General features: G+C 40.7%; 1 protein-coding gene across 1 annotated transcript; it reads right to left on the reverse strand.

The window, feature by feature from the left end:
• ZNF318 (zinc finger protein 318) lies at window positions 1-27200 on the reverse strand. The gene is made up of 10 exons (XM_072332538.1): window positions 26758-27200; window positions 21951-22096; window positions 16536-17175; window positions 14077-15498; window positions 11991-12090; window positions 11006-11292; window positions 7987-8190; window positions 7409-7508; window positions 6429-6547; window positions 1-5993 (listed from the first exon to the last, which is right to left on the reverse strand). The coding sequence occupies exons 1-10, from the start codon at window positions 27091-27093 to the stop codon at window positions 2610-2612; spliced, it is 6738 nt and encodes a 2245-aa protein (XP_072188639.1). The 5' UTR covers window positions 27094-27200; the 3' UTR covers window positions 1-2609.
• Between the last annotated feature and the right edge of the window lie 24 nt (window positions 27201-27224).

The following is a 27224-nucleotide window of genomic DNA, read 5'->3' on the forward strand; positions in this document are numbered from 1 at the left end:
AGTTCCAGGAGTATCTTTCACTCCTACCTTAAAAAAAAAGCAAAACACCACCAATATATCTTACTTTCAACATGGAATAGTGTCCCAGTCCACTCAGGCACAGAAGAACAACCACTTGACCAAAGGTCAAGAGGTATTATTTAATTTGTATCAAATGAAGAACTAGCTTCTGGAAAGCTGAAGACCAATACAAGGTAACAACTCTTCCTTAACAGTTTGCAAAGTTCTTGCTTTCCTTCGGCGCTAGGCACTCTTCATTCCTGGACAGCAGGGCCGTGTGCTGACCACCAATGCCAGTTGCAGAAGCGAGTGATAAAAAGGATATTGGATTTATGCTGATGTCCTTTCCACCAAAATAGAGCTAACCAAGAGCGCTTCCCACACAGATTGAGGATGTCTTAAGAAGACTGTCCAAATGAGTTTCTCTACTGTTGCACATACTGAGACCTTCATGAAAAAGAATCTGCAAAATGAAACTAACCAGGTGGTCCGTATCCCAAAACACCAATTAAATGCATAACTGTGGGAAAAGAAAAAAAAAAAAAGCAAAAAACATCAGCCAGCTTTCCCTTCCTATCTTCTTTCCCTGCACTGACATCCTTCAATACAAGGCAGGAAAGCTTAGGTCCCCCCCTCTTCCACGTCAGATTTACAAGTAAGCAGGCCCTTCACTGAACAAACCGGTAAGAACACGTAAATAGAATATTCAGCTGTCAACTGTGAACAAACAAGCTCAGATATATAATCAGACATTCATAGAAAACCAAGAAACAACTGAGAAATAGAGTTTTAACAATTTCTACCCATTACCCAACTTCCACTTCAAAATTATCAAAAGCGTATCAAACCTTGTTTTCTTTCTTTCTGACAGCAAATGGTTATTTGAAGAAAGTAGGGCAATGATACTAACAAATTCTCCTTATATTCAATGCAGGAACTGCTTAAAACTGTGAAAAGCAGTCCAAAAGGCTCTCAAAACCTTCTCACTTTCTTAATGATGATTTTGGGTGGGTTTTATTTGCCTACATGCCCTAGCTTTACAAATTCAGATTACACTTTTGTATATTCTTGTATTTCTAATATAAAAAGCACAATAACAACGCTGAAAAATGTTTAATATCATCTTTACACAGTCATGGAAACAGAAGAAAAAGTGTCATTTTTTCGCCCTCTGAAAGTCCACATGCCGGTAGCAATTACAGAAATATGAACGACCTCTGCTTGCTTCCCTCCCTCCTTTACAAAGGCTTAGGATTTCAAACTAAATTCCAGTGATGATGTTGACAGAAGTTCTTCCACTGACTTCAGCTGGGAATAAACCAGGTTTTTACTGAGCAGGCCAAGTGCTGAATATCTTCATTGGCTACAGCTTCTCAATTTTATGAACTACCACAGGAGGCAGAACGTACTTGAAATAAAGCACTTTCCTAGAGCTAAAAAAGAAAGAACAAAGAGGAAAAAAAATAATAAAAAATGAAAGAAGAAAGTCTTGTTGAACACAGTATGTTTATTTTTTAAACAATTTACAAATAAAAATGTTCAATTTATCCAAGCAAACACATTTAATACTTTAGTCTTTAATGAGCTATACAAATGAAAACCATCACTCTAGAGCTTTTGCTAGCTCTAGGATCATTCAGGGTAGGCATGCATGTGTCTCTATCACATGAAGCGAGTCCAATTCCTTACACCAGGGTTCTGATCTTCTACGTCTTCAGAGCTGGTCAGCTGCTAAATGATTTAACACAAACAGTTACTGGATCACAATACAATGAAAGAAAGCCCATTTCAAAACATGTAAGTGACCTCAATATGTCTGATCCAGGTGTCAGGCCACAGAGCCTTACCGATTAGTCTTCTTCTCCAAAAGCCAGTCGGACAGATTTTCTCCCCTTGATTAGTGATGTGGCATCCATAAACGTGCTTATACAATACAGTCAAACAGCTTAAGTACAGATGTAATACAGCAGCGATTACAAATCACAAAGACAGATAAACAAACAAACAGAAGATAAATCACATTTCTTGCATTTCAAACAATGAAAGTAAACAAAACCGTGCATTACAGTTTAAAGCAATTTTCAGTTTTAGTTCTTCTGCAAGTCTCCATTTCCTCAAGTTCTAAATTGCTGTTCTTGAGCTTGTCCCAGAGGTTGGACTACTTGCGATGCTACTGACAGAAACAAGGTAAGCTGGAAATCATCCGGAAGTGTTCCAAGAACAGAAGCCCCCAAAATAAACAACAAAGACGCACGCATTATAAACGAGAGATTCCATTTTAATAGCAGAAGTGTAGAAAAGAAATTGGCAAAAAATTCACATGAAAAAACATTTTACACAGTCAACTATGTACAGAATAACATGTGTCTGGTTTCTGATGGTGTTAAGTTTCAATTTAGCCGTGTCCTACGATGCTGCGGCATCCTAAGTGTTTCTGCTCAGGCAGGGAGATCGGACTAGATGACACTTTGAGGTCCCTTCCCTGATATTCTGTGATTTTGTGATGCAAAGTGCACCCAAACACCTCAACTGGAACAAAACAAACAAACAAAACCATACACATCATCCCAGCTCTGGCTCCTCAAATATTGGGGCTGGCTGGGTTCAATTCAACCCACTGGGCTCTCTGCTAAGCTTTCAGTAATTCCTGAATTTGCTGTAGCTTCCAAACTACTGTCAGTAGTTTCTGTTTGCTCAGTCTTCTTGCTCTGGACAGTGCATAGTCTCTTGTCTCCTGAGCCATCCTCCTTTCCACGTGTTTCTTTGAGTCCAGAAAGGAATGTTTCTACACAACCAGATACCTGACTTTGTCTGCTGCCTCCATCGCAGCTCAGTGACAGCATTTCAGCAGCACCACCTTTGCTTTCCTCTACTTGCCGAAGGCTTTCGGAGACAGGAGAAATGCCCTGCATTTCTGGAACTGGCGTGACTGCTTTCGTAGTGTCATTGTTTGAGGGTTGCAATCCAAGCTGCGATGCATCTGTTTGAGAAACCTGGCTGCAAAGTTTATCTTCGCAACTACCAGAGGTAAGCGTGGCAAAATCAGTAATTTCTGTTTCATCCACTGTTTTTCCAATGCCCAGCTTGCTCAGTTTGTTTGACTCCAGTTTAACGGATGCAATAGTTTCTGCTTTTGAAACTTCTTTCAAATTTGTATTTAAAAGTCCTGCCGGAAGGATACTGATGTCTTCACATATTGCCTTAGTACTTCCCACATTAAAATCTGTGCTTTTGAACTCAAGCTCTGCTTTCTCAGAGGGAGTCTCACTGCACTTTGTATTTTCTGATCTCAAGGAGTCTTTCTTGTTATCCTCACTAACACCTGGAGAGAGACTTTCAGATTGCTTGGTATTAGAACCTGAATGTGTGGTATTCAGACTAAAGTCATTGGCTGCTGAGGTTCTTACAGCCTCATATTTTGTTTGCTTGTTGACGGCCTCTTCTGAACGACACTCACTGAGATCTGCTGATAAAGCAACTGCTGACTCTTGGACAAGATCAGAGCAAGCCCTAGAAAAACCTGCCATTCCTACTCCTTTTGCATCTCTCTTAGCAAAAATATCATCTAATGTTTCATCAGATCCAGATTGCCCTAGTGACTTTTTATCAACTTCAACTACTAATTCTACACTGGATCTGAGTTCAACAATGCTCGCTGAGCAGGCACTGACTAACCAAGCAACCTCCTGCCTTTGGGTTTGCTTATCTAATACTGCACGACCTGACAGTTCTGGTCTAACTTTTTCTTGTGCTTCTAATGTGCTACTTCGAGATTTGGGGTTACTAAGAGATGTCTCTGGCTCTCCTTCTGTCAATTCTGAAGCACTAATTTTATTAGAACCATTTTTCATTTCTACATTTGAGGTGTTTGATAATTTCCTACCACTTTCAGAACAAGAAGTGGTTGCCGTGACCTGTTCTTCTCCATTATTGTTCCCAGAAGCATCCCACTCTGCAGGACCTCCTGTCAATTCTGAAACCTTACTTTGGGTTTCTGAAATCTGGGGAGCTTTGCCAAGGGCTCCCGGTACTTCCAAAGCTACACTGTTCAGTTTCGCATCTTTTAAAGAGGCATCGATAGAATTTTGCTCTGTCATTACTGCTACTAAAGCTTTTTCTTTTGAAATGCTTTGAGAATCACTGAGCAAGTGTGGACTATCAGTTTCTGAAGCAGTTCTAAAGCTATCACTTAAATTTTCCTCTACCAAACTTTGATTTTCGATCTGTTCTAGCATAAGCTCAGGCTTTACTGCTTTTATTTCCCTGTCTTTCATCTCCTCGTCTTTCTTCAAAGTGCCAGAAGCATTTGTGTTACTAACTGCAATTTCATTTGCATCTTCCTGTCCAACCTTCTCTTGGATCTCTGTTCTCTGCAGATCACAAAACATTTTGTTGTCTGCTTGCACTCGACTTGCTACATCCACAAGTCCCTCTTCTGCAGGCGTCTGAATCTGAGAATCAGGTTTTGCTTCTAGCTGTTCTGTGACTGACATTTCTGATAGCTGAGGCTGAAAGATCTCCTTGTTCCTTTCAGTGTGATTCTCATCAAGAATGCAACTGCCCATTACTTGATTACTACCCTGTGAAGAATCCCCATCTTTCAATTTAATCTGAGTACCTGTTGGAAGAGCCTGGAATTCTTGACCTACATCCTTCTGAATATCACTTTCAGTGTCAATACTTGTCTCAAAATTAGATATTAAACCCTCCTGAAAACCAGTTTTCTCCATTACTGAGTCTGGCTCAGCTGAGTGGCCCTGGCAAACTTCAGTAGCCACATTCTGAGATTCCTCTTTAAAGGAGGATAAGCTACTGACTGTCCTAGAGTTTGCAGGAAAATCTGCAGGTTTTGCTAGGTTAGAATTTTCTCCATTTGGAAGTGTAGAACTTGCAAGCTTGCCGTCAGCTGAACCCTTCCCACCACTACTGTAGAAAATATCATAGAGATCTTTAGCATTGGCAGTGGCCAGGCAAGAGTTTCGTTTCTCTATCTTTTTTGCCTGTTCACTAAAAGCAGTTGAAGGTGGAGGTGGAGGAGGGGGCCTTACAGGCATCACCAGCATTGTCTGTTCACTTTCAGACACACCTGGAGCTACTTCATCTGCAGGAATGACAGCAGCAGGCTGGACTGCAGGTGGAAGAGGTGGAGGAGGCGGTATATCAGAAGTCTGAGAAGGCTCACTTTTCTCTGGTGCATTCATATCCTCCTCTGACCCTTTTAATATTACCTCTTCTCCTCCAAAAGCTTTTGAGATGATATCTGGAGGCAGCAGAAGATCTGCATGTGTTTCTTTCACCACGGGTAGTGGTTTGGTGGTGGCTCCAGAGGATTTGATGGATAAAAAAGTGTTCAAAGGTGCTGGTTTGCTAACTGTTGCAGTAGTAGATTTCCTGAAAATCATAGTGGGGACTGGCAGATTGGGTAGAATTTTTGACTGCGTTGATGTATAAGCAACTGGTGTCCATGGGCTAGTGTGTGGAATAACAGTTTTCCCAGACAGCTTGATTTCAATGGACTTGGCATGGAGTTTCCCAGACTGAAACTTGTTCTCCTCTTTGTTTCCCTCCATACTCTCCTCCTTCGGAACAGCTACTCCTGGGGCTTTATCCTCTCTCTCAGCCTTTTTCCAGCTGAATTTTCCAAATGATGTCTGACTTGGTGATTCCTTTTTAGATTCCTCCTTCTTTTCTTCTTTTTTATCCTCTTTCTTCTCTTCCTTCTTCAGCTTAAGTTTAATACCCATTTTTCGCCCAGAAGAATCTGTTTTGTCTTGAGTTTCATTAGCTCCTTCTCCAAGCTCTGTGGTGTTCTTTGTTTCCTCTTTCTTTATTATTTTTGCTTTCTTCTCATCTTTCTCTTCTTTCTGTTTCTCAACTAGTTTCCTCTTCAGTTCATTCTGCCGCCTGCGCTCCGTTTCCAGAACTACAGCCAGTCCAGCCTGACGGTCTAGATTTCTCCTTTCTTCATAGAGAGGGTTTTCATCTACGTATTTCTATGGAAATAAACGGCACAGTTTTAGCAACTATTTCAATAAAAAATATATCATCAATTAAGCTCAGTAACAGCTTTGCCTTGTTAAGTAAGTGCCTTCTCAACACTGAGAGAGCCAAGAACTTTTCCCCACAGAGAAACTGAGATGCCACAAACTCTACATCCTGTAGTTTAATACAAATTGAGTGGTGGCCTCCAGCAGTGCTGTCATTCTTCTGTAGAGTTTGAAAATCAACACTGGTACTGAAGCACAACTTAACCTTATGCAGAGGAAAGGTTAATCTCTATGTAGTGGGAAGCTCCGCTTAGTCAGTGCAATACAGTAAAAATAACTGAATACACCAGGTCAAATGTAATTCTTCAGGAATAGATGACAGAGCAAATAAAAGCTAACAAAAGGGATCACTCACTCCTTCCTGGTCCATCAGTTACCAACCTTGTATTTTTCATTGTGAGGATGACTTTTCACATGCTGCTCAGCTGAGATTTGATCTCCAAAAAATTCATGACAGAGCTGGCAGTAATAACCAGTGATGGGAATCAGAAACTCAGACCCTGAAAAGGCCGAAGGAAACACTCAGCAAAAGCAAAATTTAGAAGACGCCAAGTTTTTAACAAAGACAAATGCGTCAAAGAATAACAGCAAAACCTCCAGCAATGTTCCTGTTCACACTATTGAAACAGAAATTGGTGGATTTTATGCTTACAGTATGGTAAATACCACTAGTAGGAGCAATCATGTAAAGTGAAGAAGCTTGATTATTGAGATTAAAAATTACCAACGCTCTTTGCAATGTAACAGCTATCCTCTATACAAACAGGCTAATGCTTCCTACAATTTTCATCTACCTTCCATCTTTGTGGTATAGTCTCCTCAAATAACAAACACCCGGTTTATAAAAAGAACACACTGAAGTTTAGTAGAAGTGCCCCCCTGTGCCTGCAGAACCTGCTGCAGTTACCTAACATACTACCAAGATCCTACCAAGTACTCATCAGTACTTTTTCAGGGACAACTCTATGCAAAATGTGCCCAATGAAAGAACCTGTTGCGAGACTGTGTGAATACTCCACAAGACGTGCTCAAACACAGCAAGATTTTGTGGTCATATTCTGATCTGAATTGTAATACGTTAGTAAAAATGACTTCAGAACATTGGGAAAAAGTCAACCAGTATTCAAAATAAGAAACTAAATTCTGAAGAGAAAAGAAGGAACCATACTATGTTTTCCTACATTCTTGCTCCTCTCCCACAGAAGTGCTAGGAAATTAAACCATCTGCCATTTACTACTAAGACAGTATCAATATGTGCTCCTGTAACTACAGAAAGATTTGAACTTCCTTTCTCTGAGAAACTGGAACCTGCTGGAGGGCTAATGGAGAAGAAATTCAAGTTTTAAAAAAATTAACGTACCTTTGGCAGGAACAGTTATCTTATCAATGCGCTTTATGGAGTCTTGTTTGGTCTCGCTCTGGGTCTTCGAAGCCCAAGGTCTGTTGTAAGGATCCAGGGTCTATTTGCACAGTGACAGAGGTATACAGGCTCACATATTACACTAGCAAGGCAACTACACTTGGGTTGTTTTGTTTTTTTTTTTTCAATATCCTTCCAGAACACTGATCATTAAAATCAACGTGCAGTTATATACAGGAGCTAGGTTTTCCACTTTTCCCTCCCTTTTTGTAATTTATAATGTGAGAATAACCGGTGAAGAGGGTAAGATGTAAACAGTATTGAAGGACAGGCAAACACAAAACTAAAATATCAAACACTAGGCCCCAAGTGAACTGAATGCAAGCCCCGTTTACACTAGTCGGAACACACCAGTAGCTGTACAAACTGCTCGAGTCCAACATTTTTGAATTTGATACGCAGCTTCTTGCATTCATTACTTCAGTTTCTCTTGTAAAATGTAGTTCAGTGATGTATGTTTCAGTGCTAATATATATAGCAATATGAAATGCACATAGTGAAGGAAGCCTGTCACATACCTGTCTGTGTTTCTTATTATGCATATGTGTGAAAAAATCAAACATGGTCCCGCAGATGGTATTGCAGTCTTTGCACCAGTGGTTCCCTGCATCATAATATTCATAAATACTGGCCAACTGGAAAGGATGTTTGGAGGACTGTGAAGAGGATTCTGCTGGCTTCGGGCTTCTGCCTCTGGATTTTTCATTAGTGGGTTTTGATTCCTAAATTGAACAAAAGGAAATGTTTATCTAAGACAAGGTAGGACAGACATAGTACTCTGGAACTCAGATCTTGTCTCCAGCAAAAGCCACACGCACAAAAAAAAAAGTATATATCACCTGCTTTTCAGCTCCCAGGCTAAATCCACTGTTTCAGAAAGCTGGTATTGACGATTAAGGTGCAGCGTGGTCACAGTGAAGAGCTTCCAGTAAGACTCCCAGATGTAATGGCTGGATGGTTGCAGGTAATCAAGGAACCAAATGAACGAATCCCCTAAAGCATGCACCCTTCCCACTTTATGGGTTTCACACAAAGATCTCAGTAGTTTCAATTTACAGTACTAGACAACAGTACCTAGAACACCTAAAGGCAATTAGAGTTCTGCTAGAAGTGCCTAGAAGTTACTGTAAAAGTAGTTTGGATTAAAGTAGAATGAAAAAGGCAATAAAAGTCAGTTGACTAAAAGTATTCAACTCAATCACTTGATCAGACTACTTGAAAGTACCCGAATTCTCTGGAAGACTCATTGCTTAACAGTACTAAAGTTCTGTTAATTACCTAAGTACATACAGAGAAGCATCTTGTGACTTAAGCATGTGATACTCACACTAATTTGTACAGAAAGATGCCATGCAATAATGCACAGACCTTTCAGGACATTATCCAAAATCAATACATTTTTCTCAGAATCTTGTTGTATGCTAAGACTGTGAGTAGCAAAACAAATAATCCCTGAAACAAATAATGAATAAGCCCTGCTAATTGAGATTAAAATTCTGATGCATAGTATTAAGAGTATTTTGAGGTTTGATTTACATTCCCAATGGCTGAAAGCCCACCACGTTGCCATTTCTCATTTGTGCAGGATTCCAGGAAGAACAGCATCTTTCCAAACTTAGCAGGTCCAAACCAGTTTCCAAGTAATTTAGTAGTGGTGTCGAAAAATTACTTAAGCAGATTCAAAAACAATAAACAACATCTGCCTTACTTGAAATTCCTTTTGATTAACAGGAATGAGTTTTCTCCTAATACCATTCCATGCAACATAAACAGTAACACAAACAATGAAGAGACATCGATGCCACTATGCACTCCAAAAATTTCCACATCCCAATACAATTTAGTTCTTGGTATAGAGTAAGAAGTGGTCCAGTGAATATTTGCATATATTCTATCTGCAAGAACATAGCAAAGCCGACATTCTCTTAAACAGTGAGAAGATCAACTTATGATCAGTAAGAAATGCATGGAAGGATGTTCACGATGCCTGAGAAGTGTTTTCTTTTATGTTATTTATAGACCCATACAATATATCCTATTAAATACTATCTCAACCAGAGCTACAAAACACAATACTTCTCAAACAGACGAGTGACAGCCAACTCTAACCCATTTGTGCTTCAGCAATTAACAAAGCATACAAGTTTCAGATCATAGTATCTTACCTCCACATCAACAAAAACTTGGGGAAAATCTCAGGGATGCCTTTTTAGTACAAGACTAGATTTACCTTTGCAATTTTAACTATAACACAGAAACACAAGCTCAGCAACAAAAGACCACAAAATAGCTTGCAAAGACGCAGGAAGACATAAATGGTTTTGCCCCTTGATTGGCCAAGTAAACTGGTCTCAGTGTCTAAAAGTCTGCACTACTTTTCTTTTTACAAAAACAAAAGTTAACCATCAGAATTACAAGGTGAATCTCAGAGGCTAAGGTCACCATCCTATGTTTGATGTTAAGATAAGGAACCATAAAGGGGGAACAAGTCATTATGTGTTCAGACAACGCAAACAATGGAAGTTAAAATAATGAAAGACACATTCACTCATACTTCATCTCAAGAAAAGAAAGCAATACAACTTAAATGCAGTGTAGGATTTAACAGATGTTATTGTCTACTCATTTGTACCATGTGGTGTTTGATGCAAATAACTTGTAAAAATAAGTGGGTATCAGATTTTGGTTCAAAAATAATGCACAAAAACAAGCCTTAAAATGAAAGACATCTAATGAACTCCCTGAACCAGACCAAGACGAAACATAAGGAAGAGTTTACAAGATTCACCTCTTACCCTAATAACACTTTAATTTCTGCAAAAAATCAAAAATACACAGTAAAGTCAGGCATACACAAAAAACAACTACTATCTCCCATCATCTATACTAGTGATATAATTGATAACACAGAAGAAAACGACATCATTACTGTCCTGAACACACATACAACCTCTCAGATCTACTATCATCACACACTACTTCCAGAGCAAAAAACAATTCCAGAACTCGATAAGCCTCTTCTAGTGCATCCACCACTCAGAGACCAAGTCAGAGAGACCACCATGGCAAGTATGTAATAACTGTGTTAAGCTGACAATCATATTGAAGACTTGCCATGATTTGTTAATATCATCACCTGGTGAGAAAAATAACATGCTCCAAACTTTCAGAGAGCTTGGAAAAACATTCCTTTTTGGCAGGCAATACTGGAAATACTGTGCAGAAAAGAAGTCTGTCATTCTCAATATGGAGTTGAGACCTAACAGCTACAAACACTTACACTACTGTTCAATCCATCCAACACCTCACAACGCCAAGATATAAAACAGTAAATGGTCTTGAACTGCACAAACTCCATGGGAAATTACAAACTCTAATTACATTTACTCTCACCTGCATACACAATCAACAACAGAATGAGATGTGGTAATAAACGCCATCAAATGAACCTTCTATTGAATGTTTGTGAGCAGCTGTTCCCCAATGCCCTCTTCTCTTAATGGAAAAATCATCAGTATACAACCCAGAAGATTTTACCTTATTAGTGGAAGTTGCCTTCTCCAGACCTTTTGTGTTTTCTGACTTGCTGTTCTTTTCTGAGGAATCTTTGGTTTCCACAGATGGCTTCCGGGATTTTTCAAATATGTTAATCCCCAAGATCTGTGCTACTTTGTCAAGCTCAGACTGCTTCTTATCTGCTGCATCAGATTCTTTATGGAGCTCTGAAATCTCCTTCATAATATTCTCTTGAAGTCTGTTCACCTCAACCAACAAGGGGTCTTTGTGTCCATCCTTCTCACGTCGTTTTTTCCTTAGCATCTCTCCTGAGCCAATCAAGGAAACAGAAGAGTTGGAAATGCAACATGAAAATTGTCTTAAGATCTGTATGACTATTCCAGCAACAAGTAAAATACCAATACAAAATGCTACACTTACATTTTGTCTAGGAAGGTTTAAAGGTGGAACCAACTTGTAGGTACAACAAATCTGAACAATCTACCTCTGTAGGGGTTTCTTAATATACACCCCTAACAAAGACAGCACAATCCTCAAGAGAAAGGATCACCTTAATAATTACTGTATGATCAAGCAAGCAAAATTGTCTTCTATGTTAAGCATACACTACAATCTGAAATGAATACCTTCCAGCGGTGAAAGTACTTACTTCTGATAAAAACAAAAGTCTTAAATTAACATAAGTTATTAAGTTAGAGAGGACTTTTCCTTCTAAATAAGATTCATAAAACTTAAAAGACACACTGCCAAGTCTTCAGTTGCCATTTCTTATTTCTTCTAAAAAAACACTAGAATATACAAACCACAGTTCTTCTAACCTACCAAGCTACTAAAGAAGTCTGAAGAGCAGCTGTTTGCTTCAGTGTAACAGTCAGATTTTGACATAATTAATTTCAGTACAGTAATTAGGTCGTTGCTGTCTCAGGAGTTCTGCCTGTACATTTTGGTATTCACTTTTAACAGGAACTGCTGGTGGAAAAAAAAAATGGGGGGAGATGCTCCATACCTTGCTGTTTACGAAGCCTGTCCAGTTCAGTCTTCAGATAATAAAGCTTCTTCTGCCGCGCTTCTCGCTCATTCTTCAGTTTTTCTCTCTCTTCTATCACCTAAACAGATTGCAAGAAGACTGGATTTTCTTCTCCACCTACTGTAAGTTAATCGGTCTTGTGAAAAGACAGCAAGAATTCAGTTTGCTCACTATTCTCAAAATGTTCTTGAGTATTGTAACACAACAAATACTAACATTTACTTGCAGCTGCAAGTAATTACACCTGCACTTATGTTCCAACCCTATACAAGTGCAATTTTTTTCTCGCCCCAATTCAGGCCGACCAATTTATTAGCACTGTTGCTGCTGCCACTAGTAAGAACTATTATAGATATTTTAGTTCCCTGTGTCAGAATTCAGTCATTGGTAAGACAGAAAACACATCTCATTCTAATCTATTAGCAAGCTATTTTCTAAATGTGGTAATTTGGCCACTGTATTCTCCAAAACTGCCTGGTTTGATCATTTCTCAAGGCACTGAGTCTTGGCTGACTATCTTCTTACAGGGCTCATCAAGTCTAATGCTAAACAGATCTTCAAAACTCACACAGAACCTCTACAGACAGCACATAACTGACAAAAGACCTTACAGCCCATCATCACCTTCTCTCCTAATTTGACTTTGCCCAGTTTTAGCCATCATTCAGGATTCTGCCTCAGTGTGATCTTAACTGTATCACCAAGAACATTTTGCAAGCATCAGTGTCTGAGATTAAACACATGTATGAAGTTTGTTTCTTGCTCAGTAAAGTCTAGCAGGAGGAGCTCATACGTTCGCTTTTCACTAGTTTGAAATGACTCTCACTGAAAAAAAAACAGCCAATGTGTTAAAATGAAACCTGAAAAGTTCTTTCTCTCAAATTTTTTTTCTAACTGAATTAGTTAGATCCCAGTATCTTACCTTCACAATGCTCCTGAAGATTACTACTGACTCCTCCCTTGAACAAGCAAGAACTGATACAAAGACTAGTCCTCACTAGAGCACCACTACTGCTATGTCGATGCAAGTGTCGGCAGGATTCCTGCCTTGAGTAAATCTTGCATATACCAATGGAAGAATTTCTACCAACACAGTTAGGCCACTTCTTGAAAGCCATAAGATTTTTACTATTTTCAAATTATCGAAATATCATTTTGTGATTTGGGCTTTTCTGGCAGCACGGGGGCATCAAATGAAGCACGAAAGTTGCTATATCCCAAGGCATTCAGCAAAGAACTGGACTAAGCCCAAGCCAAGGAATTCTGTAGTGCAAAGACCTGGAAGTCCAGCCAAGACACACAGCTGAGCTACCAGTGCATGTCAGAGCAGGAGGAAAGCCCCAAACCTTTAGCCAACACAGCTCTTTCAGAAGTGTCTAAGTTCCATTAACAACAAAAGTTCAACAACATCAGCTGAAGAAATTATTATTGCAAACAGTCAAAATTTGCTCATCTGCTCAAACAGCTTTTTGTCTAAGTACTTCTATTTGAGTCATTTCAAACTAAAAGCAAAGGAGTTATCTCAATCCAAAGCTTTTGTTTATCCCCAAAACCTCTTTTGGCAACTTGTGCCTGTGCTCAGTCATTCTGACAGTTAAAAAAGCATTCTCCAATGTTCAGATGGAAGCTCTTTTAATATGGAAGGTATTTCAATTTGTACCTATCTTGTCCTGTCACTGGGCACCACTGAAAAAAGACTGGCTCTGTCTTTTTCACACCGCCCTTCCACGTACTTATGTACCTACAAACCTTCAATGATTTGAATATCTAAACCTCAATGGAATAAAGCTGACATGTGACTACCAAGTGTCTTTCTGTAAGCTTTTGTTTGGCCCTAATCTATAACCTACAAGAGTGCAATCTGGGGGGATTTTAAATGCATTTTTTAAATTGTTACAGAATAAACAGACAAGTGCCTAGAAATCTTTAACAAAAACAAATTCAGTCCAACTACTTCTAAACTGAAACCACTCAGACTAAAATCAGAGCATTTAAAGAGGAAAAGCTTCTAGCCCAGTAAGCAAGCAGCCTGACATATCTGGATACATTAGAATATACAGCATACCTTCTGCTTCTGAGCCGCTCGATTTTTTTCATCTGATATTTTTTCTGGAGTACTTTTGAGAGGGTGTGAAGATGGACGAAGGGGCACTTTGGAATTAGTAGGAGTGGTAGGGACATGAACGAGCACAGAACTGTCTCTTTTCACATCAGTGGCATCCTTTCTCATAGAGACTGTCTCAATAACCCGGAGGTTGGGACGCGTAGGGTTCGCTGACATGGCCATAGTAAGAAGCCCATGAGCCTCTGGCAACGCAGGATTAGGCTGCTGGGTAGGGGGATACATGGTCCAGCCAGGAGCTGCATAAGCCATATAATGTCCATATGCATCATATCCTGGAGGGGCCAATGTGGGAGGTGGATAGTTTGGGGGCATCTGAGTGGTAGTGAACTGGGAATAGCTGGGAATTTGGTACTGGGAAACAGAAGTAGGTGGTAAATTAGCAGGAGCTGGTGGAACTGAGGGAATGAGAGAAACGGAAGGAAGAGGTTGATCTGGTGCACATGGAGGTACGTCTTGTCCTCCTAGCTTGTTCTTTGTATATTCTGATTTCTGAAGAGAGGATGGATCTTTAGACTGCTGGAAAGAAATGGGAGGTGATGCTGAGTGCTGCTGGCCTGAATCTGGAGAACGAGTGCCACACCGGCTACGACGTAAGTCCCAAGGGTCTGTTCTGCGAGTATCTAAAGAGCGACGATCAGGAGAACGGGACGCCAACTTTTTGCCATGAAGGCGTTCCTGAGTACGAATGGCTAGTCTTCCGATTTCAGCAACACCGATGTCAAGTCCAATGGTTTTGAGTAAGTCATGGATCTTGGCATACTCAGCATTAGGCTCTTCTAAAGGATCCAGCTTGACAGCCGGAGCAGGAGAAGAAGGAGGTAGGCTCACCTTCTGGTTTATTACTTCACTGCTACAACTCACAGGAGGCTTTTGAATGAGGTGTGATTCAGTTTTAGTGTCTTCATCCTCATCACCATAAAGAAATTTCTCTTCATCCTCAATGTCAGGAAAACTACGCCTCCTCTTCTCCTGAGCACTGACAGAATCAGCCATCATGCCCAGAATTCGGGAGAAACCACTGCCATCCTGACTGGCCCTCTCATGAGGCAGTAGAAAGTCAGTATGACGATCAGCAGGCTCTGATTTGGGTTCTATTTTCTCCTTGTGACTTAAGAAGCTTCCAAACTTCTCTCCATATGTATAAGTGTCTTTGGGAGCCGCAGAAAGTGGGCTCCACTCATATAAGTTATCATGTAACTCTCTGTTTGCAGACTCCATAACAGAGTCTTTGTTAAATCGCTTGAGAAAGTTCTCCACTTCAGAGGAAAACGGAGCTGTGCTGTTGCTCTGGGGCAAAGATGAATGACTAGAAAGAAGAGGAAGATCCTTGCTGGGAGCAGGGCCGCTAGAAAACTCCTCAGGCTGAAAGACAGAGAAGTTGTTATTCACTACAGCACCCTCTGAGCGGACTACGTACCTTGCAGAACAAAAGAACATGATCATTTCTCTTCAGGACCACATCTGAAGAGTTAAAAAAGACAATTCACAGTTGAAAGAGAAAGAGAAAAGATTAAAAAAAATAGTTATCTAGTTATTCTAGAATGTGATGTCCAGCAATGAAAGCTCATCCTAGAGAGCACACAAGGTCAAAATTATATTTAACTTTTTTATAAGCTTAATAAATGAAACTTTTAAGCTGAAACACTGACATAAATTTAGCTAAGCTTTGAGTTTAATCACAAACAGGATATAACACTTTAAGACAAGTTAAAGTAACTGTTCTGCGAGTACTTCCAGTTATTTCTTCAGATATGCATAATTAATGGCATATGAAATAGACACAGGCATTGAACAGAATCTTCAGTACTGGGGTTCTTCAGTACCTTCTATATAAACATGTCACTGTCAACCAGATCAGCGTAATAAGCAGATCAAAAACAATGTGCTAAAACATGAGAAAATAAATTTATCACAGTGGTCCCAACTTTCTTGATACTCTGATTTTCAAATCCAAGTGGAATGGCTTGGGTACAATTTAAGTGTGGTTAACATCAGCCTACAGTCTAAAGAAAAAATTAAGGACACTCATAGATGTTTGCAACCAAAGACACTGAGGATTCATCAGGCAGTTCTTAGTCTATAGAGAAGCAGAAAGAGGCACTCTGGCAGCCATAGCTTCTATCAATGTCCTGACTGCCTATATGCAAAAAGACTCAGCTTTTCAATACAATCTGAGCGTTTTGGGACAAATTTCAACAAGAACATTTCGTTCTACCTCAGATTTTATAGATATATAATCCCTGGTTAAATGCCTTCACCATTTAAAATTTCCAATGCAATTCTAAATTGTACAGGCCTGCAAAAAGACACCTGTCCTTTCCAAGACAGGAGAATGTAAGCATCTGACTTTTCTATTATTGAAATATTATTGAAGAGACAGATATAAACAGAGATCAAACCTGAATAGGAGACTCTACATCCATCTCTACTCTCTTCTTCAAGATAGATTTTTTGGGCATGGATGGTATTTCCTCAGGCCTATATGTATAACGAGGCTCAGAAGTCTGTAGTGTGTTAGTCAAGCCTGGGATGACATAACCACTGTCTGAAATATCATGATTCAAGTTTCTATTACGTTCTTCCTCTTCTCTTTTTCTCCTGGCGCGGTCAAGCTCTCGGAATTCTTCATTCAGGTATGGTGGACTTGGACTTCTACTGCGGCTAAGGCTGCGGCTTCGTCTGCGATAGTTTCGTGTTCCTGATGAGAAACCTTGATGCTCTCCACTCATACAGTGCAATTTCTCATCTTTTTCATATCGTGGACGCTTTATTTCTCGTCCCCTCTCTTCTGGTCTCGATGGGTAGAAAGATTTCCTAAATTTGTCACCATCTCTGTCAGATCCACGAGGCAGCTCTTCTCGACGACTGTAATGTGGACTATAATCTGAACGATGAAGAAAAACATCTCGGTTGCGGTAGTCTTCATCATGCCTCATGTTGAAGGGACTTGAAGAGTGATCTTCATGTGATAGGTATCTCTCCAAGCCTCGAGGGCATGAGAGACCTCTGGTGAATATAGGACCATCAGCCATGTCATCCCTGCATAAGAGAAGCACAGAAAAAACGTAAGTGCTTAAGTCAGGAAAACTATGTCTTATTCTCACTCAAGAACAAGAAATTTCCAAATCAAATTCAGAATAGCATCTCCACTACTAAACAGAAGCAACATTTTACATATTTAAGCAGCAGGGGACAGAAAGGATTGCTGTTTTTCACAGTGTTATGCTTCTCTCCTACAAAGTCACTTGCAAATACAGAAACAATTCAATTCACACTGCAGCTGAGCCTTGAAAAATTGACAGGATTAACTTATTTCTGTAGAGAGACTATGCAACTAGAAAAAAACAAAACATTACTATCGTATTTCAGGCCACAATCCCTTTCCTCACCTCTCCCACCGAGATGCTAAGGTCCCATTTCATATGAATTATTCAATGTGTAATTCAGTTTCACGCTAGCACATGCAACCAGATCCTCTTTCTAACTTCAGTTGTGGAAAAAGACCACAAATTCTAGCAGTGTTTTCTGTTGCAAAAGATCTATAGACAGGATTGTCAAAATCACAATCTGCTTTACCTACAAAAGCAGCATAGTTTTTTTGACATGGTATCAGTGAATCAGGAATAGTAAATGTAAGAGCATTGTTCCGTTGTGCCAGCCCCCACATTATTATACGCAGTGGATTACAACTAGCACAACCTGGGAATAATGGGCTATATTTCTTGGTTTATCCTTTTTTGGACCAACTTTTATAGACTTCCAATTGGGAGTACTATTTTAACCAACTCCTTTTTCCTTCATCCCCTGAGAACTTCTCTGTCACTGTCATTTACATCGGGCAGGAACAAACCAAACCACTATAAAATTGCCAAATGTTATCTTTATTTTCAGATACTGCAAAACTCTAGCAAGATCGTCCAAGAATGGGAAGCAAATGTGCTCAGTTAAGGGAAATCAATGAGACAGAAACCTTAGAAAACGTCTCTCCTGAGTGATTAAGACATCAGCTTGAGATAAACTACGTATGTCTGCCTGAATCTTCAAAAATTACATCCTCCTCCTAAAAAAAGTGCCTCAATAGATCTGAGGAGACAAAAAATCACGAGACAACATTTTCCAAAACAAAACAAATCCACCAAAACCAAGCTAAATTAAATAACAGCCCTGCAGATAATTTACAGACTTGATTTTTTAAGTCACCAGACCAAGAAATAATTAATGTGACCCGATAAGTCTTCTTGTTTGCCTTCATAGGTTACACAAGCATATTTAAGAACAGAACCAACCTGAAATTTCACTTCATCTCTGACTTGCATCATCGCAAAGCACTTTCTACATTACTGACCCAAAACATCTTCAAAAATATGGTATATACTAGTATTTGTGATATCAAACGGCACCTCTTCCATAACAAACCACGCACCTTCACTCTTCCAAAAGCACCAAAACATCTACATAGAAGTTAACCAAGTTTTGTACATAAATGTTGGTGTTTGTAGCCTACACAAAATAATTTATTTAAAAGCAAATATCTCTCTTTAGTGCCACCATCACCTTCCATGAGAACCTGCTATACCTAAACATGCTGGTCAAGTAACAGATGTACTTGACCATACACCTCCAGTTGATTTTAGAGCAAACAGTCTGCACCCATGCTTAACAAACACTCCAACTGTAGCAACAAAGGGGAAGGAATACTAAATCAAACTTTGGAAAGACAGGAATAGCAAATCCTACCACCCTTAAAAGAATGTTCTAAATACACTCTAAATAGTAAAGACACAGATTTAAAACCAAAGACTAAATAAAGGCGTGAGAAAAACATTTACTTGCCTTCCAGAAACTATGGCTCTTTGAAATATGTATTCTGTAAAAATAGTTCAATTTTCAGTCAGCCAAGTATACAAAGTATGTTGCATTCCTGGGAGAGGATACAAGGTGGTACCACACTGAGCATCCCAATTGCACCCCACTGCAGAATCTATGAATTTCTGGAAATCGCGGTATCAGAGAACAGACCATAGACTACACAGACATGCTGCCTCAAAGAATGAAAAATGATGTAAAGTTAATTTTTATCATATTAGCATATTTATATACATTGAAACAGAAATAACAAAGATACTCCACTGTGAGCAGCCAATAGGAATCCATCTTAACAGCCTCTGAACTGGAAGTTCAACAGACTGTTTACATTCCAACCAGCTGCCACTTTTGATATTAAGTCAAAATTCGCTATTTCAGAACACAGCTTAATGCAGACCAAGTCTCCACAGTGATATGGTCAAATCTTCAGCACTAATCTCAGATGAAGGAATTGGTGGGATGCTCTGTACAGCTTATGCCAGCTCAGATCAGTAGTAATTATCTTAACAACACTGGCAAAAAAAAAAAAATGAAAGATAGGGAGGGTAAATAAGATACACACTTCACTTTGATAAAGCAAGATTCCGGGAAACAAAAAAAAAGACTAATCTGATAAAGAAGACAAACTTCTTCAGTCACCTCAAAGTCACAGACCAGCAGCACTCTGCCATTTGACTTAGCCACGCACAGGACGCCAGCTGCCCTACAAACTTGGAAAAAATTCTTACAGATGTTTCAGGATGGACCTGCACATGAATACACACTCGACGAAATTCTCCTAGGGCACCATAAAGATCTCTGTCTGCAGGAAAATCCAAAAGCATACCTGACTTCTACCCTTTGGTATTCTACTTCCTTTCTGTTTTAATGAATCTTTCTGCCATTCTGAAGCCCTTTGTAGAAGTGACTGATTCAAACCCAAGTAGGTAGGAAAACTAGCTGAGAGGAAAAAAAAAATCAGAATTATTTGTTCCAATTACTTCAAAATCTGAAAGAGAAGGGATTGTGTGTACAATAAGAATGTGACGTGCTCAGTATTAAAGCCAATGATAATCACCAGGAAGGGCCACATTCTAAAGCTCAGTGATAAAGTCGGTGTCTCCGAACCAAGGCAGTCACACAGAAGAAAAAAACATGTTAAGAACAATATCCTTCATCAACTACCAACTGTCTTTTTAAAACAATCAAAATAAAAATAGTGAATAAATCTGCAAGCCATAAGCAGTATCTGCAAGCTTCAGAAAAGCTAAGGGATGACTATGTTGTCATGTTAAGCTTCTGGATAGTAGCACCATTCAGTCAAGCACAGCCAATGCAGACAGAATGGAGGAGAAAAATAAAACAACAAAACACAAACAAAATGAAACAAAAAGTAAACTTAACCACATGGAGCTCTGGCACACCTACACTTAGCAAATCACTTTAAAACTGAGGTCCACACTGTCCGCCTTCTCATGCCAATTAATCCCTTCAGTACCTCAGTACATTCTCAGGAATTTAGTCCGGTCTTTTATTTTTTTCCCTTTAATTACCCTGTTACCATTTTTCATCCAGTAACAGAGTTAAAGTGAAAGTTATTTGCTTACCAAGAGGGTAAAGATGCCCACAGCAGTGATTTTCATTCTCATGTTAAAATAAACTCTGCTGTACGTGGTGCTACTCCTAACCAGGAAGTATAACCACAGAACAGGTTACATATAAAACCTCACTGGAGAAAATGAAGCAATGGGACAACTCCTCCACCACAATGTTCTTAATTTGCTGGAGCAGCACAGCACCAGCTCTCCTAAATACAACTTCCTGCTCCTTCCAACCACTGTATTCTCCCCAGGCATATTCAGTCATCTTGTCTTGAAGACTGCAGACTGTACAAGGAATTTACAAGCCAAAAACTGATTCCAGAAGGACTGAGGTAAAGCCATAAAAGTGACAGTACCAAAAACTAAACTCTCATTTCCTTTTCTGCACCTGCAGAAACTTACCCTTACACTGGAAAGACAGGAAATACACTTTTTCTACTCACTTTCTTTTATTTTTTTCTTTTTAAACAGCTAGGGGATATTTGTATCAGAAAGTGATGTTACTGTGCCTTTTGTTTTGTATGCCTGAGCCTGATTAAAATTACAGTATGGCTGCTCTCAGGCACAAACTACCCCAGCTTTAAGATAAAGCCAACAGTTTCAGTTGAACAAGATCATCTTACTTTACTTCTTCTGCCAGATTCTACCTGTTCTTCCACTGAAGGCAAAGATTTTCTAACAGTACCTACTAATATTTAAACTTCGGTGTTCACAGCAGCACTTATAACACAAATGACTTCTCTTCATTAACTGTTTCTCTTCAGTTCCAATCAAGGAACCCTAAGAATTCTAACACTTTATCATGTACAAGATTGTATGACAGAGCTCACTTTCCCTTGGCAGGATTTCTGAAGCCAAAATGACAGGCTTTCTTCAAGCTATGCTAGGGCTCTCTTCTGGACTATACTAAAAAATCAAGAAAACACATTATTCCTCTCAGTAAATGAGGAAATCAAAGATTGACAGTGTCTACAAACAACCTTAATTTATGTCAGCTCTAGGCTGCTTCATAAGAAACAGAAGGTAACTGAAGCTGTGATACATCAAATGAAGCAGCTCCTTACTGCAAGATCCTCTTGGCACTTTTAGTTGATATAGGTACAAGAAACAATTGACAGAAGTCAGAGAACAAACATTTGTCTAGGACTACTACAAACACAGGCAACAATGCCTCTTCAGAAATTCCCCATGACAAAACATACAGGAGACTGGGGGAGTATTCCAAGCAGGCATCGCTACATCACTACGCTGTCAGTCCCCACTACAGACAGACTACTGGGCCAATTAGTCATTTGGCTTCACGCAGTACAGCCATTCTCATATTCTTACTGTTTCATACTCTTGAGTTCCATCTGTGGAGGACCATACCTGTCACTCAGGTTATCAATTGGTGAGCCCAGTCTATCAGGCAGCCTCCTTCTCTCCGGTGTGCCAATGCAATACCGGTCATTACCAACAGTAATCCGCAAACTCTGTTCCAGTGAAGACTCAGAGCGGAGACTCGGTGAACGTCTCTGTAAATTGAAGAAAGAGTGCAAGCCCATCAATCAGGGAGTTTTAATCTGAGCTACAGAAAGGCAAGAGACTCTGCTCAATAAACAAGACTTGGGGCGGATGGATCAATTAAAATAAACAAACAACAACAAGAAACTAGACGAGCATTTATTCCAAGTATTTCAATTGCTAATAGTTACTAAAGAAAAGGGAGGGTACCAATTGCATTTAATTTCTCACCCCAGCTGCCAACAATAAGCTCTAAGTTTACATTATCTAAACTCAAGATTACCTTAAATAAGCTATCATTTTGGAAGGTGGAAAATCAAAGAAGTTCAACAAGTCCCACTGCTGAGCTCTTTTCTTCGTTCGAGTGGAATCAGTTAAACAAATAGCACATAAAAAACAGCGCCAGGAATATCTTAATAATTAGATGCCTGGATTTCTGGCCCTTACCAGCTCCAATAACAGCACAAAGCAAAGAATACACCAGTCTAAACACAGATTTTCCTCGCAGTGATGTTTTCGGCAGTTTTCCTCATCTTATGATGCTTTCACTGGATAAGCATAACCTAATACTAAAAATGTCAGTGGCTGTAGAAACTCCATCACCCCATTATTACTGGTAGAACCAAACCACAGGTAAGTTATCCTTCAAAGAACTACAGCAGAGAAGACCTGAGCTAACTGCTCTGCACAGATCTCCATTTGGAGCCATGTCCAATACAGAAAATGTCATTACTGTTAAGTTGTGCTTTGTATCCTTCCAGAACCTGGTACTAAAATTCAGGAATGACCAAAGTAAGGGCAGTTCCATAAGAAGCAGACTGAAAGAAGAGATACTCGATCTATTTTTTTAAACAACCATGGTTTATATTCCTCTTAACAGAAAACAAAGAACCTGCTTCAGTTCTGCCAAACCAGTCATGTGCTTCATATTGCTTTCCCAGCAGTAGCAAGCTGAAGGTGCGCTACATCGGCTGTATCCATGCCGTCTGCCCTGGGAAGGTGTAGCAGACTGAGATCAATCTTCCAAGAGAACCAAAGAAGAACATTATATAACCCCCATCGAGAAAGTAGGATTGCCTCACAAATTCATCTAACAAAATTTACTTGCAGTACAAATCTGCAGCAGAACTTATTGTGCATGTCGTTGTTCAAAATAAAATCAAACCGATTTTTGTTTTTCTCCATTAATCTGAAGCCCAGCATTTATGAGAACACACCCTAATGATTTTCTAAGACCAACTGTTTTATATAGTACAACACCTTCCAGGACCAGTTGGGCTGAAATACAACACAAACAAGGTGCATGCGTCTCACACAAACACACCTGGAAAGCTCAAATGTGCTCTGATGAACACTGAATTTTCAGGGCACCCTGGAGTTGCAATTATCTTGAAAGGCACCTTTTTGCCATCAAGGCTTACAGCAAGTTGGGCAATATGACAAGATCTCCAGAAACTGGAGACAGAGAAGTGACAGTTATGCCTCGTATCAAGGAACTTTTGGATAAAAGAAGGGAATAGTTTACATTCAGTTGGTTCAGGATGTGTATCACCACCATACAGATCATCTAGAGACTGCAATGAAGGTGCATAAGGTATCTGAACTTTCTGTTGTGAAAGAAAAAATTAGGTTTTAAGAGCATTTGCATGGTGGAGTGCCACCAGTCAATCCTACCAATGTCCTGCACTATGTTTTCTTCCCTTTCTCTCCAGGCTCTCAAACAGTAGTTACCATTACCATATAAAATGCACTGGTTGCGTATCAGCTCTTAATTTCTTATTTCCCTGCTGACCCAAAATAGTCCAACCCTTCACTTTCATCTAACTTTCTTACACAAAAGCAAAGGAGCTGACAAAGACTATAAAAAGAACAAGCACACATGTCAGTGGCAAAAATACAAACACTGTGATGTGTCAGCCATGCAAGAACATATAGAGTCTGCCAAACTCTCTCGCTGAACAGCCCTGATCTTCCTCTCCCCCCCCATTACATTTTTCAGTACTCACCCCAAACCTCTGTTGTCACTCCATACTCTTCCAATTCCCATGGTTTTCCCCAGTTACTAAGAAACTTACAACATCCACGCTTCCAACGTCTGTTACACAGTCAGCATCTCTGTTACACGCAAGACCAATGCTGATCCCTTGGGAATGCATGCCCGCCATCTCAAAAACACAATGCCCAGAATCAAGAAAAGGGAATAAGAAATCTCAAAGGACGTTCCTTTCATATTCCAATTCATGTGAAGTACGGGGATGGTAACTTTTCCACTCTTCAACCTCGTGCACTTATCCCATCAGTGTCTACATTTCATGTACTACATCTTATATGCTCACACTCCCCTCTCCCAAGTCCTTCTTCCTCACTGAAGCTTAAACCCCTCTTTCTCTCAGTTTTGTGTCTGAGTTCATCTCTTGGTGACAGCTTCAAAATGCCACTTGTTAACACTACTGTTCAATTCTCCACTTTTCCTCAGCTTCTATGGAGGGGGTCTTAAGTCGTACAGGTTGGATAACCTTGTTAAAACTTTACTAGAGCATGCTGACCCAGTGAATCTGCTGCTGATTTTATTTTGATCTCACTTAGCTCCACTGTTTGGAAAACATCACCATAATCCCAGCTTTCCTCTTTGATTTTGTAAACAGCCATTCTAAAAGATAAAAACAATCTATACATTAACATCACCTTTAGATAAGTAGTGTTGGCTGAACACCTCTTGGTGGGCAAAAACTTTAATGGAAAAAAAATATTCACAGTATATGTTCTGAGAATGAGCCATACTGGGCTTCAGCACATGCCAGAGTGCAAAATACAGGTTAAAGTGCTGTATTAAATCATCTCACTTTGACTCACACAGTGAGAGCTGCTTCCCAGATGAAGTTTTTTCCCCAAACACAGTAGCATTCTTGTAAACAACCAGCAAACCCACTGGGATTATCAGTTCAGCACTAATTTACTGGAGCCTAATTTCTAGATCTCATCATTTTTTTCAATCCTTCTCCCTGAAATCAGAATAGGCAAGAAAAATGTCATGAATGTGTAATGATTTGCTGCGATGACTCCTGCACCTTGAGCCAGAAAGGTGCAAAATAACACTGCTCTTGACAAACACTATTATTTTAGTGTTAGTCTAAAGTGAGGATTTACTCATTTGTTCTCTGAAGGAGAAGAGAGAGGCTGCAGATCAAACGCTTCTGATTAAAATTTCTCTAAGTCTGAACCAACACATCAGAAGTTTTGTGACAGCCCACTCACACTGCCAACCTACTGCAGACACAGCAAAAAGAAAGACCGAGTGATAATAATGCCTATCTTACTGTGGTCTCCCTGTTAACCATCCCCTTAGCTGTGACTGCATCACTGTGCATCAGGCTACGAAGTAAAATGACATCAGTCATACTAAAAATCCATTCTATTAAAAAAAGCCAAAAAAAAAACCAAACTTTTTTTCAATCTAGATCTCATTAGCAAGACAAATTGCAAGGCTACTCTGACAACAATTTATAGGGCTAAGATAATAGTGAACAACACCTAAAAGTAAATGGCCAGAGGCAAGCTGCTCAGCCCAGCTTAAGTGTCAAACACAGTATTATCTTTCCACACCTTCAGGATGGGTTACACCAACAGCTGACTTTTAACTCCACCACAGTCACCTGCCATCTCTTCCATAGGTGCAGCTCCAAGGAAATCCCCATCAGAACAACCACCATCATCACAAAGGGCAGTCCCACTCTCTCAGAGTCCTACCACGCAGTGAATCAATCACAGCAGACAACAGATGCATTAACTTGCAGCCAAATCAGTCTCTCAAAGCAGCTCACTTTTGCAACTTCACAAACACGAGTACAGAATATACTGCAGAGCAAAAGGAAAATGTGAGTGCATCTTTCCTATTAATTGTACATATTAAGTGTACATACCAAGTTAAGTGACCAGGGAACCTCTAACATCACAGCACAAAAGTCTTTTCTCTCAGAGTAACACGAGCACATAGCAAAGTTATGACTTATCAAGACAGCAGCTATTGGACAAGTGCTACACCAAGGGCAACAGACAGCCTGAATGAGTGAATGCCACTTGCGAAAAACAAGGTACCACCACGAGCACCCAAGGTGGTGTCACTTCAGCTGCAACACCACAGCTTCACATATCCACGTCAGATTTTGCGTGGGTTGAGTAAGAAGAGTGGCACACCTGGTGGTGCAGCCCCAGCCAAAAAACAGTGCCTATTCCAAGATCAGTAGCTGTAACAGAGCCTCCTTTGTATGTCAGTGACAGCAGAAAGTGCTCAGACAAAACACTCACTCAACACTTTACCAAGAAAGTTACCTTCCTATCAATAAAAGATTTACGCAATAACACAACACTGTGACAGCTGGAGGAAACAGAACAGCTGCATCCCTTCCCTTAGTAAAAGCATCATCTTCCAGACTTAGCTGACACGGCTTGGGCCGTTAAAAGAGAAATACAAAAATAACGGGAAAGAAAAAGCATTCTTTAAAATGGACATAACCGATACCCCCACGGTGCTCCTCAGGACACCCCGGGGACCTCTCCCCGCCCGGCCCAAGACGGCGCGGGGCCCTTCCCCGTGGCCCTGTGGCCGGGCCGTGCCGGGATCAGGTACCGAGGCCTGACAGCCGCCCCCCACCCGCAGCCCGGCGGCGGTTACCCGGCTGCTGCCGTCTCCGTGCTCGCTCCCCCGGCGGCCCCTCGTCCCTCCGGACCCCGGTCCTCCCGGCGGCGACGGCGGCCTCCGGCTGCGGTGCGGCGACGGGGAGCGGCGGGAGGCGCTGCGGTGGCCCGACGGAGATCGGTGGCGGCGCGGCGGCGAAGCGCCGGTGGCGGCGGAGGTAGGGGACGGCGGCGGGGGAGGCCGGCCGCGGCCCGGCCCCGGCCCCGATGTACTGGAGCGGGAGGCGCGGGACCCCGCCGAGCCGCTCTCTTTGAGCCGGTGCGAGTACGAAGAAGACGACGGGCCAGAGCGGCCGCTGCCAGAGCGGTACATGATGGCGACGGCGGCCCGGGGGGTCCCAGCGGCCTGCGCGGGCGCCCCGACTCCTGTGACCCGGCCCCCCCCTCCAGGCGAGTCCCCCGCGTCTCCCGCGCGTGCGCGCCGCCGGCCTCTCTGCGCGCGCT

This window comes from Excalfactoria chinensis, chromosome 3, assembly GCF_039878825.1.
Source record: "Excalfactoria chinensis isolate bCotChi1 chromosome 3, bCotChi1.hap2, whole genome shotgun sequence".
In the NCBI taxonomy this organism is placed as follows: domain Eukaryota; kingdom Metazoa; phylum Chordata; class Aves; order Galliformes; family Phasianidae; genus Excalfactoria; species Excalfactoria chinensis.

Coding starts and splice junctions, on each gene's coding strand:
- ZNF318 (XM_072332538.1), bottom strand. CDS start 27,093: ATGTACCGCTCTGGCAGCGGCCGCTCTGGCCCGTCGTCTTCTTCGTAC. Junction 17,176..21,950: donor ATTGATAACCTGAGTGACAG/GTATGGTCCTCC, acceptor TCTCTTATGCAG/GGATGACATGGCTGATGGTC. Junction 6,548..7,408: donor GATAACTGTTCCTGCCAAAG/GTACGTTAATTT, acceptor CGGCCTTTTCAG/GGTCTGAGTTTCTGATTCCC.